This window comes from Ambystoma mexicanum, chromosome 14, assembly GCF_040938575.1.
Source record: "Ambystoma mexicanum isolate Mex_15411 chromosome 14, UKY_AmexF1_1, whole genome shotgun sequence".
In the NCBI taxonomy this organism is placed as follows: domain Eukaryota; kingdom Metazoa; phylum Chordata; class Amphibia; order Caudata; family Ambystomatidae; genus Ambystoma; species Ambystoma mexicanum.
In genome coordinates this window covers 374,249,073-374,265,697 of record NC_090940.1, presented here as the reverse complement: position 1 = coordinate 374,265,697, position 16,625 = coordinate 374,249,073, and the positions used below count along the sequence as shown (strand labels likewise).

At 47.4% G+C, this 16,625-nt stretch overlaps 1 protein-coding gene across 2 annotated transcripts in view; it reads right to left on the bottom strand.

Annotated features, from left to right (window-relative positions):
• Window positions 1–16,625, bottom strand: part of TOGARAM1 (TOG array regulator of axonemal microtubules 1) — a 1,414,449-nt gene that overhangs the window by 1,163,178 nt on the left and 234,646 nt on the right. For both annotated transcript variants that reach the window (XM_069637491.1, XM_069637490.1), the window contains exon 7: window positions 11,049–11,149. In XM_069637491.1, coding sequence (XP_069493592.1) covers window positions 11,049–11,149 — 101 coding nt within the window. The remainder of the gene's footprint in view (window positions 1–11,048; window positions 11,150–16,625) is intronic.

The following is a 16,625-nucleotide window of genomic DNA, read 5'->3' as shown; positions in this document are numbered from 1 at the left end:
GTGGCGGCGTGGGAGTCGCAGTGATACAAGCAGTCCAGATTGAAGTGGTTCCCCTGCCCTACAGTTGACCATGTCCTCAAAGAATAAAAACAAACAGTCCAAGGGTGGTCCTTCACAAGCAGAGACCCTAGGCACTCTCCCAACCTTATGGCAGCAAAGAGAGGAAAGTGACAAGCGGCCAGATCTTCAGGAGAGGAACAGGATCGCGGTCACCCTCTGGGGGGATCCCGTGCAGGCCCCGATGTCACGACAGGACCTCCACGGGGAGATCTTAACACCCCAGAACAACCTGGTCAAAACTTTTTAAGATCAAATACAGCTGCTTAGATCGGACATTAACCAGGCGGTGGCGGAAATGAGGCAGGAAGTGGCCCAGCTAGGGGAAAGAACGGACGTCTTAGAAAAAGGCCTGCAAGAGGTGGCAAAGGTCACAGAGAATAGCGAGGGGATTGAAAGACTCGACACAGCAACAAGAAATCTGGAGCGAGGATGGAGGACTTGGAAAAGAGGTCAAGGAGGGTCAACATTCGGGTGAAATGGCTACCAGAGGCAGTCCAGGACAAGGATCTAAAGGAGACACTGCAGGACATATTTGTGAAGCTACTGAATGAATCTTCCCCAGAATCAGTGGAGTTGGATAGCCTTCACAGGGTGGGTCATCTCTACAGTGGGGCAAAGGCCAGACCAAGGGATGTATTAGCAGCATTCACCAAATATGCACAAAAGGAGGCAGTTTTGAGAGCTGCCAGGCAGAGGGAACCCCTAACCTATGACGACCATACAATAGAGCTATATCAGGATTTGGCCAGTAGCACTTTGGTGAAGAGACGGCAAATGAACCCCATCCTGACCTTCCTAAAAGCTAAGGGGATCAAGCATAAATGGACTTTTCCCTTCGGCCTCCTTTTTGATTGGCAGGGCGGTCAAAAAAGGATAACATCGCTGAAGGAAGGAGCAGACCTGCTGCATTTGGAGTTGGATCAGGAAGAGAGGAGGTTGGAGAGGTCACTCGGGGCCGATCAAGCACAAAAAACTAGGGCCTGGGCTTGGTCTACGGTGGGAGGAGGGGGGGGGGGGAGGAAACCTACCCTCGTGGGACCCCCTGAAGGGTCGGAGAGAAGGGAACAGAATGGAGGGGGAGACACTGCCAGCGGGTCGTCGCCCTGAGGGTAAAGCTCGGTTTGAAAGGGGTGGTGGGCTTTCAAGCTATTGTGAGGGCAAGGAGCAACCAGGAGCAAACATCTTGGGGGTGGTAATAGAAGGCAGTAATTTAGGGGGCGGGGGAGGGTTCTCCCCAGTTGGGCAAAGGGGGTGAGGGGGGAATTGGGGGATGGGGAGGGAATGCAGGCGAGGAACTCCAGAGCACAGGAGGTTTCTGACGGGTGGGGGACACAGGGGACAGAAGGCCAAAGAGGGAAAGGCTCACATTGAAGCGGCCCTAGAAAGTGGTGGCAATAAGAGGTCTAGCAGGGATCTAGACAATTCAAATGGATGACCCATAATGTGCGGGGGCTTAACTCCCCCCTGAGTAGAAAAAAGCTGGAGAGGTTTACAAAGAAGGAGGGGCCGGACATTTGGGACTAGAGGTAACACATCTGCTACATAAAGACCAAAAGAGGTTGAGAATTAAGGGCTTTGACCACATTTTCCATGCCTCGCCGGCCACGAATACGGCGGGAGTGGCTTTGGCGTTTAAAATTCGGTACAGTTCAGGGAGGAGTGCATAGTCCGGGACAATGGGGGTAGATACCTCATGGTGCGTGGGTCATGCTTGGGGATGGTTTGTACAGTCGCTGTTATATACGCTCCAAACACAGCACAGGAAAGGTTTTTGAAGCAGTTCCTTTAAATTTTAAGTGAAGTGGCAAGGGGCCCTGTGGTGATCTTGGGGGATTTTAATTTAGCCTGGGACGGGGCTCGTGACAGGTCAGGGGAGAGGGAAATGGGCATGGTGAAAGCGGTCTCAGCGGCTGTGCAAGAGAGAATGGCGGAGTTGGGTCTGAAGGATGTTTGGCGGGAGACCCGTGGGGATGAGGCGGGTTATGTGTTTTTCTCGGGGGTGCATGGGACCCATTCTAGGATAGATTACATCTGGGTATCAGTGTCCCTCCTGGGGCGGGTCAAGGAGGTGGAAGTGGGTCCCTTGGGTATAGCGGATCATAAAATTCTTACTATGCGTTTAGAACTAGGGGAGAGGAGGAGAGGGATTTGGAGCTGGACATACCCGGCGGCCCTCATGAGAGATCCAGTACTCAGGGAGGAAATAGAGGGTAAAATGAAAAAGTTAATGGAGGAAAATAGAAGAGGGGATACATCTGAGGGGATAAGATGGGACGCGTTTAAGGCCACTATCAGAGGCGAACTTATAGCAGCCAAGGCCAAGGCCAATCGGGATAGGCAAATGGGGGATCTTAAGAGACAACTGGAGGGTGAAGTTGAGGCTGCTCTACTAAGAGCGGAGGCAACACCGTCCACTCAGAGTACAGGCGAGCTGAGGGGCCGCTCCGAATCCTCCGAACGAAAAAAGCTGAGGGGGCCTTACTGTTCGTTCGACAAAGATACTATGCCAAGGCGAACAAATCTGACGCCTTATTGGCCAGACTCCTGAGAGGGGAGGCGGTGAAGAAGGTAATAGGGGCCCTTAGGTCAGAGGCGGGAGAAGGGGTAACGTGAAATGAGGACATCCAGGAACTCCTTGCAGCCCACTACGAGGCACTCTATACATAACAGCACCCCACCCCTAGAGTTCAGGAAGAACTGCTAGGGAAAGTTAATTTGCCCAAAATCAGTGAGAAGTCTCAGTGAGCATGAGCCAAGAGATTACAGAGGACGAGGTGAGAAAGGTAATATTAAATCTTCCCCCTGGTAAGGCACCAGGCCCCGACTGCTTCACGGCCACGTTTTATAAAAACATTCTTGGCTTTTCTTCTCCGGCATTTGACCCACTTATCAATACGTTTAAGGACACTGGACGTATCACCCCATCTATGGAGGAAGCGAAAATATCCCTGATCTTGAAACCCCATAAGGACCCCCTGGAACGGTCTTCGTATAGGCCGATAGCATTGATTAATATTGATGCTAAAATGTACACTAAGATTTTAGCCAACAGATTAGAGGGATTGCTCCTGGAATTAATCCAGAGACTAATCAGGGTTTATCCACGGCAGGCAGATAGCAGATAATCTACGGCGTATAGCACATTTAGTGGAAAAGATGCATAAAACGAACTCTTCCGCGGTCCTACTCTCTTTGGATGCTGAGAAGGCCTTCAACCGCGTGGAGTGGTCATATCTCTATCGCACTATGAAGAAGATGGGTCTGGGAGGGGACTTCTTAAAAATGGTGAAAGCCAATTATCAAGTATTAAAAACCCGGATTATGGTGAACGGGTCCCTCTCACGCAGCTTTCACTTAAATAGGGGTACAAAACAAGGCGGTCCCTTGTCCCCGCTGCTTTATGCCATATACTTGGAGCCACTCCGGGATGAAGAAGGGATACAGGGGATTCTGTTTGGGGGCAAATCGCATAAGGTCATAGCATTTGCCGATGATATGCTTCTCTCTGTAACCAACCCAGTAGATTCTATTGAGGCTAGTAAGGTGGTACTGGATAACTTTGGGGAGGCCTCGGGACTTCGCATTAATTTGGGAAGATCGGAGTTTATGGGTTTGTCCCTGGGGGAGCGACAGATTGAAAGTGGATACCCCGTTTATCTGGTCCCCCGGGGGAATTAAATATCTGGGAGTGCGGATTACCCCTACTCTTAGGGGCTGGTACGCAGCAAACTATCCCCCTCTCCTGGACCGGATTAAAAAGGACCTCAGGAGCTGGGGGTCACTACATATCTCCTGGCTGGGGCGTCTAGCTGTGATCAAGATGGTCATATTGCCACGTTTGCTTTATTTGTCTCAAGCCATCCTGCAGATGGTCCCAGAGAAATGTTTTAGGGAGAACCGATGCTTAACAAAAGAGTTCACCTGGGAAGGAAGACGGGCTAGACTCAGCAGATGCTTGCTAGAGGCCTCCAGGGGGAGGGGAGGAATTGGCTCTTCCTAATTTCAGGCAATATTATGAAGCAACCCAGTTACGAATTATCAGAGAGGGGTTGCGGGAAGGTGAGGGACCCTTATGGGTTGGCATGGATAAGGTGGTGACCAAATATGACCTGGAGGGGGTTTTGTGGTTGAGGAAGGACCTTCGACCTAAACATATGTATGAAAGCTCCATTACGGGCTTAATGGCGTCCAACTGAGACCGGCTGGCTAGGAAGAAGGGAATTACGTCCTTCCCGTCCCCTTTTACACCGATATTTAACAACGCTGACTTCACCGCCGGAACCGAAAAGGGTGCATTCACGCAATGGGAGCTGGGGGGGGATGTAGGCGAATGTGTGACATGTTTCAGAATGGGGAAATCCTGTAATTTAGAGACTGTAAAGAGGCCTTTGGGATCGGCGAGCCAGAGAGGTTTAGGTATGCTCAACTGCATCATTGGCTGCTTCAGCCCCCAAACAAACAGGCGGCAACAAGGGAGGTCACTTCCCTGGAGAAATTCCTACCCACCAATGATGGGTCTAAAGGTCTAATTGGCAACTTGTATAAGATCTTGAAAGAAGCTACCCCTCATGAAAGATGGCCCTTCATGACAAGGTGGGAGCGGGTATTAGGGAGAGGGTTGAACTGGAGGTTTGGTCCCGATTGTGGAGGGAAATCCGTAAGGTGGCAAAGGCTTTGCAGACACAAGAGGCCTAAGATAATATACGGATGGCACTATACACCGGAAATCCTGCATAGGATGAATCCTGAGGTCGCAGGGGAGTGTTGGAGAGGCTGTGGGCAGGAGGGAACGGCCAAACATATCTGGTGGAGGTGTCCTAAAATCACTCCATTCTGGGAGGAAATACGGAGGGGACAGGAACAAGCACTGCGAGAGGGGGGATTGTTAAGATGGATTTCTGAACTCAGACCTGGAGGGGCAGAGGTTCAGAAGGCCAGCCTAGTTTCTTGGAATAGGGTAACCTCTGGACAAGCCAGACCAATCAGGGTAGCGATGGCGGCGGTCAAGACTAAGTCTCAAGAGGGGTGAGGGTGACTGAAAGACCTCAATGAGCACACAAAGCAACTTACAACTTACTCCAGACAGGTGTTGTATTAAAAATATAGACACATTACAAGGCCTTTGTAACATCGACCATAGCCAAGAATCACATTAATACTGAAGTAAACCAACGCATCACAATCAATACAATATATATACAAGACTGAGGGGTCTAAGGAGTTAAAAGCCCGAAATATGTGGATCACCTAGATGGGGAGGAAAACAGGCAGTGCAAGTAATCATTAGACCCAGTTCGACATCAGAAATACACTTAACTAAGAGGCAGTCCAGGCCCTACGAAGAGAGAGGAGCCTTATGCTCAATAGTACATGCACGCGCTTGTGCGAATGGTCAAAATGGGGTCTCTTCAAGGGTCTCTGACAGTTCAGGAAGGTGGATGAGGCGATGAAGAACAAGTCCCCACTACTCAAGCAAGACCTCCACTTGCGGGCAGAGGCAAGGTGAGAGTGCAGGATGGAGCTGCTATTTCGCAACAGCGGTAGAAAAGAAATGGGCTCCTGCGCCAGGGGCCACCGGTTGGGGTATGGACTACTCACCGGTCCCCGACGAAGGCAGACCCAGACTTCACGAGTTCAGTTCACGTTGCTGGCAGGTTCGGATGCGACAATCGGGACGTCCGTGTAGATTCCGCGGTAGCAGGATTCAGGGTTGAGGGGGTCACAAATGCAGCGAACGTGCACAGGTCGTTACCACAGCAGGGCAACACGGCAACCATGTTTACTCTGGTCCGGGCGCACTCGTCTCACTTCAGACCTGGGAATGCCAAGTGTATGAAATTCGGTGTGAGGGTGCCGTCGACGCAGAGCTAGCAGTAGGCCAAGTTTCGAGGGCTTCCCCGAAACGGCGGCAGTGACAGAGCAAACGTCCCGTGTAAGCTGGTCAGCCCACTGGTTGGCCCAGGGACACTTCCGAAGAGGCTTACTTGCAGGGTTTGATGAAGGTGACGAGAATAGTTGGTCCCACTATTCCAATGGGTCGAAGCGCCTTCACAGACCTTCTAGGACGATCAGATGTAGAGGAGTCTCGCAGGACGACAGCGGGCTCAGGGTGCCAAACCTTCCAGCGGGTAACCAGCGGTTCCTCGACTCGGCTTCTTGTTGCAGGATACTTGGCTCCTTATCCTTTGCTCGTGTGAACTCAGGAGATCGACATGGTAGTGGTGTTTTCAGCCTACTCTTATCCAAAGTTCCCGCCAAAATGGAGAGGACCCTATAGGAGATCTGCTCACAAACACTCACTCCATACGTGGACCAATCACGGACCAGGGTGGTCCCAGGCATTCAGGACACTCCAGACTCTCTGGCACCCAGGATGTGTATTGGGAACAGACATCCCAGCCCACATCCTGGAGGCACACACACAAGGCATGTCCGCGAAAGCGTTGGGTTTCGCTGGAAAGTGCATGACCAAATAAGGACTGACCCGGGTCGACTCGACCTGGGGAAGGTGAAGGGGCAAGATGGCCAAAGGATAGGACAAAGAACCTCGTGGCATGGCCATTTTGGGAGCCAGGCCACGTATTTGTGCCAAACGCGGTAAGCGCGGATAACATGGCAAAAAAGGGTTCATAAGATAAACGATAGCTGCCACCAGTCCTGTCCATGACACACCTGCACAGTTCATAATAAGTCAAGCGAGAGTTTCTAGGGCCTTTGGAAAGACTAGAGACACAAGGGTGTGGTAAATTAAGTTGCATTGCACTCTTGTTACATGTTGCACAAAAGCTGCAACATGAGGAAAAGACTAAGGGAAACAGAGTCTCCCAGTACTGACTGTCTTAAGGGCATGTCAGTTTCCACATAAAAAGTAAGCGAAAGCCCAGAGGGGTGCAGCTGAGGGCTGTGCTTCGCTGCCAAAGTTTAGATTAGGGTGTAAAACAGCAGCAAAAAGTTTGGGGGTTGACACATGGAGGGAAAATGACATTCAAATATTAAATCTTTCCTAACAGGAATTGAACCTCCTGAACATATACTGTTGGGCATCCGAGGCAGAGGCGCGGCCGGGGAACCACGCAGCAGAGTGAGAGCAAGGGTGATATTGACATTTACGGCTATGACTCTTATTGCCCAAATATGGAGAAGTATTAATGTTCCACCCTTCCAGGACTGGCTATGGAGGTTATGGGACACTGTCGCTCTCGAGTGGGCGATTTATGCAATGAATGGGGATTTGTTGAGATTTGCAAATGACTGGGGAGAGACATTGGCCTACCTCAGACGATTACAGAGCGAATTGGTGCCCCCAACACCTTAAGATTTTGGACTTGTATCAAGCTTAATTTGTGTGCCCAACCAGGGGCTTTATTGGAAAGGTGGAGATACTCGCCCTTTGGGTTGGGGGAGGGTTCTGTTATTTTTTTTCATTGTTCTATGTTACTGTTCATGTGTAATACCTAATAAAGAGATGTTAAAAAAAAATCCCCAATCAACATGGCATACTGGAAACTAGTCATCATAAGAAGGGATAGGCTCCTTAGTGAGGGGTGCATTATATATAACCAACAAAAATAATCTGATTGACTAAAATGTTACCCTGCACCAACCATAATTAAAAGGTACAGGTGTAATAATGTCCTTAAATTGACAGATGCAGGGTGTAAAAACTCAGCGGTCAAAACTGGCTCTATGGGGATGTCTTCTCCCAACAAGAGAAGAGTTGAGTTGAAATCGAAGTCAGTTCAATCTAATGTTCCTGGTACGCATCTTGAGAATTCAAGTAACATACCGGGAAAAGCCGCCACTAGCCTTGGAGCGCAGGTTTGGGACAGTGCTACCCATGAGGACATTTCAAAATTACCACATAACCCTATTAAATACATTTGAAACAAATTTAGAAGAGGGATATAGCGAGTGTGAAAAGGTCCTTTCTCCAGAAATGCCATATATTATGGGGTGGGAATCTAAGGCTGTACCAAATGGGAAATCCAGTTTAAATCGATCTGCCATTTTGAGAGCATTCCAAGCCATTCCTTCCCTAAGAACAATTAGATCGGATGATATAGACTGTATTTTTGCATTTGTATTTTATTGTTTATATAGCACTTTAATCCAAAGGGCTTTACAGTTTAACAACAAGAAAACATAGAACATAGAAGCAATAATAATATACATGAATCAAACTAGAAAAACAGCATGTGGAACAATTAGCATTTGAGAAGGAAGAGAAAAGGAGGTGGAGGGGAAGGAGAAAAGGGAGAGAGAAAAGAGAGAAGAGAGTAGTAGGCAGGGTGGAGATCACAGGGGAGACAGGGAAAGATAAAGGAACAGGAAGGTGGTATTGGAGGAGAAAGAAGAGGAGGAAGGGGAAAGGAGTCAGACTGGGTCCGGCTATCGTCGCAAAATCAGCATTGGATGATTTGCGGCTACCATTCATATATCATCATTAAACTGATCTGGGAACAAAGGGAGGACTTTGAGTTGATTGGTCTTATTCCGTATATATTTTCATCCGAAATTGAAGCAACAGCCTTTGTAGAACGCCTCCTATTAAGATCGAGGTGCCAGGTGTTTCCCTTAGGGGGCAAGTTCCTCCCCAATTTAGTGAAGATTTGCTTAAGCAATTCATGATCTTTGCGACTGCACTTACAGGTATCGCTGGATCGATTCCATCTACCCGCACTCATTCCAACATTCAGAATCAGAAGAACGACTATGTGGGGGTGACTTATGTCATGGAATTCGTGTGGCCTTAGCTTAGAAATTTCTTGTCATGGGCCGCCCACCTTGACGCTGCATCACGACCTGGAGTTATTCTCATTCAGGAAACTATGCATTTAACACAGTTTGCTGTGGAGGGTTATGACATTCACTATCAGGTGGCAAACCGCCTGTTTACTGAGGCGCCCTTCTGGAGGCCTTGCAATATTGATAAACAAAACTTGTAGAATTGTATCTAATGTAGCATTTTCTCATGAGTCACTCCTTATTGTAGAACTCCAATTTCCAGGGGCTATGAACGAGAGCATTTTGGTTGTATGTCTATATTGGCATAGATTGGCATGCTCCATCTCCGATATGTGCGATTTGTTGAACCAGATCTTTCAAGAAGCAGGTTTCTAGAAATCCGGGCTTAAGGGTCATTGTTGGTGGGGACTTCAATTCCACTTGTTCAAACCTACGACGACCAGGCGGTGCCTTGTTTCGAGGCCCTGCCAGTCTTACTGTACTCAATGGGGAAAAATGGTTCGAGTATTTTATGTCCTGGGATTTACAACTTATTAGGCCCACCGAAGACACTCATGGTTATACTTGGAGTAGAGGGTCTGGCTTGTGCAATGTTTGACTATTTCTTTTTGTCAACTAGTTTGGAAACTTCTATTAGTGAGTGTAGAGCCAGTGATCATCTGGCTTTGAAATTGAACTTAAATATCTCAAAACTTACAAATAAATCTGCGACAGCTCTAGTCCTTTTGGATACAGATCGACCACGCATATCTGTTAGATGGGACTTTAAAACATGAGTGACTCTAACCCAACGAATTAGGGAGGACCCCATGCTTTGTTATGAGCCGTCTAATTCAGGCATTGCGTCCATTATTGCGGAATGCCGGAATGGAGGGCGTATTCAGGAACATGTGAAATGGATGGCCCAGCGCCATTGTGAGGCAGTGTCTAAGCACCAACATTGCTTTAATGAGCACATCTCTTCTCCTAGGAGAGAAAAGAGAAGCCAGTTAAGGCATTTGCGCCTAGCAAACCAGGATTGGTCCACATATCTGGTTTAAACGTAATATCTCTCAGTTGTATCACAACAAGGTGAAGGCGCTTAGACATGAACTTCATCGAAAAGATAATCAAAAGATGATAAACCATGTCCTTGTTAATGATACACGACAGGTGTGGGCTACGCTTAGAGCGATCACTGGTGCTGCTACACATGTTGCCGCTGGATGGGATATATGTGAATATATGCTGAACTACCTATGGGTGGGCCAAAGACTGATGTGTATGGAAATGTCTCTTCTGTGGAAAGCATAGTGAGCTAAAGCATGGATGAGACCCTCCCGGGGGCCATCCACCCAAGAACAGGTCAATGGGCTGTGTTTGTACCGGTAGAGTGTTTCCCAGACCTCTTTATGCAAATATATTTTATTAAATGAGAAATAACAGGCTTTTTAAAATGAATTTGAAAAGAAGAAGGTTGCAATAAATAACTTGACTTTCTAGTTCTCTATGATGAGTGATTAGCACAGCACACTGTACTTGAGAGATGTGGAACCAACGACCCATATCACAAGTAAACTACCAACAATCCTTATGAATTATGTATTCTTTCAAGTTTTTATTCACCATCTCATCTTAAAATGTTTTTTATAAATGAGCACTAATGAATCTGAATACTGGGAGAGCGCCATGAAGCAAAGGAGAAAGAAAACAAATGTATATTGGGCCTTGGCCCATTCAACCTCTTTCCCACAAGTACTGTGCACTGATGATAAGCATCTATAAAGCCTCATCTCACTGTTTTATGGCTTTTAGTTTGATTGACTAATGACTTACAAAAGAAACTTGGCAATGCTATGTCATCCAGCAGCTGTGCCTGCTAAAATCATGTTAACAAATACAATACAGAAAACAAACTAAGCCATATCTGACAGCGCATGTATAGGACATTTAGTACCATTTTGTAAAATGCAGTGATAATTGGGTACAATGGCTCAAACGAGTCAGAGCATTTTAAAGATGTTCGATCAAGCATTTTCTTTCACGGTGAGCGTGGCTATTCTAATAATTATTTTTCTTGAAATGCGTGCCTCTGAAAATATTTATATCAATGCACAATGCATTTGTAAATATATTAAGTTTAAATTACATTTTCTACAGTACAAGCAAGCTTCTAGCTTAAGTAGGTTCACTGATTTCTTCAGGTGCGGCAGAATGTAATGATTTACAAACACAGTAACCTCTAACATTTTTTTAGTACATACCTGAATTTGGGCTATGTTCTCTTATACGACTGCCTTTTTTCCGAGCTGATGGCACTCTGGCAGGACAAGGTTTTGAACCATTTGGAGGAAATACATCCGATCTGATACCAAAACAATTCCAGAAAAAATGGTTATGCTTTATAGAAGAATTATAAAAGGGAACAAAACACAGAGCCCTCAGCTAACAAGCAATAGACTCAAATTCATTGCTTTACTGAGCACATTGCTTAAGAAAAAGAGGTGTCAAAGACACAAGTGGCTGACAAGTACCTCAATAAATCATCATTTACGCTCTCAAATTGCCAACTAATTGTCACTGGTGTGATTTACTGTACTTCAGTTCGAATGTGCTTCACTGAAAATAGGAATTTACTCAGGGTTCCACTTTCCGCTCTCTATATATAAATAAATTGTTACAGAAGATTTGGTTAAACTCAAAGGCTGTTGGTTGTAAACTATATGCAACACAAACCTAAGGGATGAAAAAGTTTGTCCGCAGCCCATACACAATTTTTAATGTGCACTGTGTAATGGCAGTATCTATACATAGTATTTTTCAGAATTCGAGGTTTGCTTCCAGCCTAACCCGGAGACAGTGACTGCCGAGTAGGCAGTGCGCCACACGAGGCATCCGTTTTCTGCAAAATATTTTAAAAACAAGGACATTCGCCAGTTATGCTCATATATTCAACCATAACTCGTGCCCCCGTTCACGTGCGGTGGCTCAGACCAACACACATGACATCACACGTAACATTTATGACATATATTCTGGGAAGTCTGTTTAGTGACGTTATGCACTTTAATCAGAGGATTTGACATGGGGGTAATGCATTTAAACAATTACAAACATACTCTGAAGTAGATATATGTATATATATATATATATATATATATATGCCGTTACCTTGCATAATGTGCTTAAATTACTGTCCTTATGGTTTGCCTGAGCCCATGGTGCACATACTGTGAAGACATCCTGAATCAAGACACAGACAACCTATTCAAAGTTCAAACAAAAATGGTTTTATTTAACATAAATGGCAGGATGGATGAAGGGCTACCTTGACCTAAACTAAGGTGGGATTTCCCTACCTAATGAAACTAAGGAAAGTGAATCAAAAGTTCAACTTAAAAGTCTGTGTCCAAAGTCTACACTTGCCCTCACAACTAAAGCTAAACAATGTGTAGGGATGTCAGCAATAAAATAAATAGGGTTCCAAACAAAGTTCTGAGCTTCTTCCAGCTCTTGATTTACTTTTAAGCTACCCTTCCCAAGTTCAAAGCAGTTCCAAACAACTCACAGGGTTCCCTTCCCCAAGTTCAAGGCTGAAGGTTGAAAGTTCAAAGCAAACAGTTCACAAAGGATTGGGGTCCTCCCCAACCCTCTTACCAAGGATAATTTCCCTGGTTGACCAACGCACATCTGCTACAACACAAGTCTTTCCATGTATATTTTCAGTGACGTGCTGCTTTTGATATTAACACTCTTGATTCTATGTCAAGACCGGAGGCGCACATTATGCTTCTCTTTCTTTTATTTAAGCATATGAAAGAAGCTCAGCAGCAAGTATTGTATGCACCCGACTGCGAGCAAATAGTATGCATAACAAAAGGTGCACTAAAATATCAATACAATATCAAAGTATCAAACAAGACCAAAGTTCAGTCTATAACTGTCTCTGAAGGAAGCAAACTCCATTTCCCAGGAGACTACACCATAGTTCACAAAAGGTCACCAGTCCACCAACAGGTACACAGCTGCTCTCATAAATGTCCTCAACATGATGTAACTTCTTCTTTCTTTGCTGCTCACAGCAAGACATAAGTACATTTCATGTTCTAGGACTGCATTTACAGCGTAATTTTGCATTTATATATATTTCTTCTTACTTTATACAAATAGTTTTTACATTGTTTAATTACTTTAATGCCTTTCTTGCGAACAAAGTCATTGCGATGCATTGATGCCTTCATTACTGCGGTTCACCTGAGGAGTGTCTTTCGCGTCCTCTTCGGTTCCTGTTGCGCGTTTCAGACGCCAGCTGTTTCCTGCTGGCGTCGGAGAACGTGGTAAGCACCCGGAAGTTTTATTTATGATTCTAGGCCGGTTCGGTGCTTTTGTTGTTGATCCTCAAAGGGTCCGCCTCAGTGGACCCTCGCGCACCGTTACGCTTGCTTCCCCGGCCCAGAGCGAGTCTCCGGAGGCGCAGGGAAGCTGCACCCACCTTCTTTGTGGTCGCAGCACTGCCGGCGGCCACCAGTGGGAGCTTTGTAAAGCTTTGGTCCTTTCCTTAGCTTTCTGGCGCTGGCGAGCGCATTTCAGTTATATGTTATAGCGGATTCACGAATGCGAGTGTCAGAAGCCACGGCAGTCCTTCAGCATTCTTCTTTGCCCGATTTTAAAAAAATAAATAAATAAAAAAAGGGGGATTAATAACGCAGGATATAAACAAGAGGTCTGAACGACAGGACATTATCCTGTCACAGTGGGCTAGAGAGAAGGTGTTCTGTGCCCACAGAGAAGAATACACAAGAAAAAGGAAGAAATGTGCTATAGAAATTTGAAATTATGGCAGCTCAGTACTCCCCTCAGGCAGACCAGAATTGGTCTGAGTATGAAGAGGATACCTACAATATCGATGAAGTGGAAATGGCAAACAGCCTCAAAAAGGTACTGGGATCCTTTGTAGAGACCAGCATCAAGAGGGCCATATCACAGATGCTCCTGCCTATTCAGCAGCACCTGGACAGCATGGAGGAGCACCTATAAGAAACCTCCCCGCCAGGGAGAAAAAAAAGACAAAAAGAGAAAGCACCTTTCCGATGGGGGATGTATTCCGGCTCGTAGGAGTAAAAACTCTGACCCCTCCCCACCCCCGAGCCAGCCAGAACCAGCCACTGTTGCCGTCTCAGAGGCCTTCTCCAGGCTGAAAAAGGCCTTTCTGAACAGGAAGGAAACCCCTTCCCCCGATGGACCCTCTTACCCCGAAGAAGACAACAGGGGTACTAGACCCTCGAGCTCGGGGGGATACCGACAGGGCACCGACGACGAGCAAGTCAAAAGGGTATATCATATCAACGATCAGTCTCCTACCTCCCCTCCCCAGATGAGGATGTTCAGACCATAGGGTCACGACCCTCAACCTTGGGGATTGCGGCAGCCCCCATCCCCAGGAAGTCAGCCGGGGACCAGTCTCCTTCTAGGGGGGATGCTTACGCCAGAGGATCTAGTACATCCCAGATCTACAGATTGGGAACCGTTGTCAAGAACAATGGAATATATCAAGGCCAGGCTGCGTAAGCCCCTGGATAAAGAGGTTAGAGCTAGACTCTGGGCAGAATGCCCTCGGCCAGAGATTCTGGTAAAGGTGGCTCTAACTCCAGAGCTAGACACCAAGATGATAACTTTCCTGGGCAAAAATGTAAAGGATCCAAGAAAGGGCATTGACGGTGCCTGGAGGTCCTGCCAGGACAGAGTTCTGGACGTCACCGGTCCCCTGGTGAAAATGATGGACTTAGCTGAAGCAGCCATCGACACAGGCGACCCCATTGACCCGGTAATTCTTTCGGGTTGGGCCCAACGAGGAATCTGTCTGCTGGGAAACGCCAGCTGTGCCCTATCAGCTGAGCGCCGAAAAGGCATCCTGTTCAAGATTGATGCTAAGCTGGGTGGATTAGCGGACACAGAGTCTGGTGCCGCAGCCCAAGGTTTGCACTTTTACCGCCTTGGACAAGGCTCAAGCATCCATCGAGTCTTTGCTTCCAAAATGTTCTCCAGGGCCGGACAAGGTCGAGGTCGCTCCTCCAGCCGGTACTCATTTGGTAGAAGACCTCAGCAGTCCAGGGACCAACACAATGCCTGGCAAGACCGCTCTGACACCTTCTTTCCATCAAGAGGGCGAGGAAGAGGTTGCGGTTGGAGAAGAGCCGCAAGATACCCGGCCCAGCAACAATCCACAGGTCAGTGTACTTAAAGCAGCGCCAGTGCCGCAAGCGCCCATAGGAGGGAGACTAGCTCTCTTTGCGCGTGCATGGGATTCCATATCAGGAACTGCTTGGGTCAGGGACGCAGCTTGCAGTCTGCGCCTAGAGTTCTTCGCGCAACCCTTTCAAGCCTCTCACCCCGCCCCGATAGCAATGCCCAAAGCGGACGAAGTAGCGCTAGACAGTGAAATACACAGCTTATATCTGAAACAGGCAATTCGCCCCTGCTCAAGCCAAGGCAGCTTCTTCAGCCCCATATTTCTAGTCTGCAGGAAGCGCTCCCAGTGATAAATCTAAGGGCTCTCAACGAATTCATTGTCTAGAGCCATTTCAAGATGGAAGGAATCCACATGCTCAGGGACATCTTGAGACCAAACAATTGGCTTATGCGTCTAGAACTGAAGGACGTTTACCTCGCAGTGCCCATACATCAGGTCCACGTAAACTGAGGTTCTCCTGGAAAAAACAAAACTGGGATTTCATGGGTTTACTGTTCAGACTCTCTTCGGCACCTTGGCCTTTTACCAAGCTTCTGAGGCCCGTAGTAGCTCATCTAAGAGAACAAGGCGTCAGGCTAATAGTCTACCTGGACAACATTATTTTCATGGCTCAATCTCAAGCCCTGGTAGAAAAGCAGATCAGGCTGGCCATAGACCTGCTACACAGTCTCGGTTTACTCATAAACTGGGAGAAATCGATCCTTTGTCCATCCAGGAATCTAGAGTTTCTATGGTTCGTGGTGGATACCCAGATTTCTCAGCTCCGTCTCCCGGTGGCCAAGATACACTCCACCCGACGGGAGATTCGCAGACTTCTACAGAGAAACCTCATATCTCTTCGAGAACTAGCGAGTGTAATAGGTCTCCTATCCTCTTCCATCCAGGCAATATTTCCCGGTCCTCTTGAAAACCGAAAACTGCAGAGGGTGAAAGGCCAACATTACTCCCAGCGTCTCACACTTTCGCCGCAGGCGAGAACAGAGCTCAACTGGTGGCTCACGCACATGGAAGTTGTGCCTGGGACGGAAGAGCCATCTTCGGATCCACCCCAGATATAATCATCGAGTCAGATGCCGGTCGCTCCGGTTGGGGAGCGAGATGTGACTCAGTAGCCACGGGAGGCACTTGTCTCCCCAGGAACTGGAAATGCATATTAACTGCCTAGAGCTCCTCGCTGGCTCTTTCGCGGTGCTTTCTTTTGCCAGAGACAGAGCGAGTTGTTGTATCTTGCTGAAAATGGACAACATTTATGCAGTAAGATACATCAATCATCTCAGTGGCACCAAATCACAGCCTCTACCGGACCTAGCCGAATACTTTTGGCATTTCTGTCTAGAACACAGGATCTCTGTCACAGCGGAGTATCTCCCGGGTCTCAGAAACGTGGTAGCCGATTGGCACTCCCGCCATTCGATCGATTAGGGCGACTGGAGGCTCAGAAATTGTTCTCCTCCTCCAAACAAGTTGGGGACCCATTTCCAAGGATCTCTTTGCCTCCCACCTCAACACTCAGTTACCAGTGTCTTACAGCTGGAGAGCGGATCGAGCAGCGACTGCGACAGACGCATTCCTGCAGCATTGGACCGAGGGG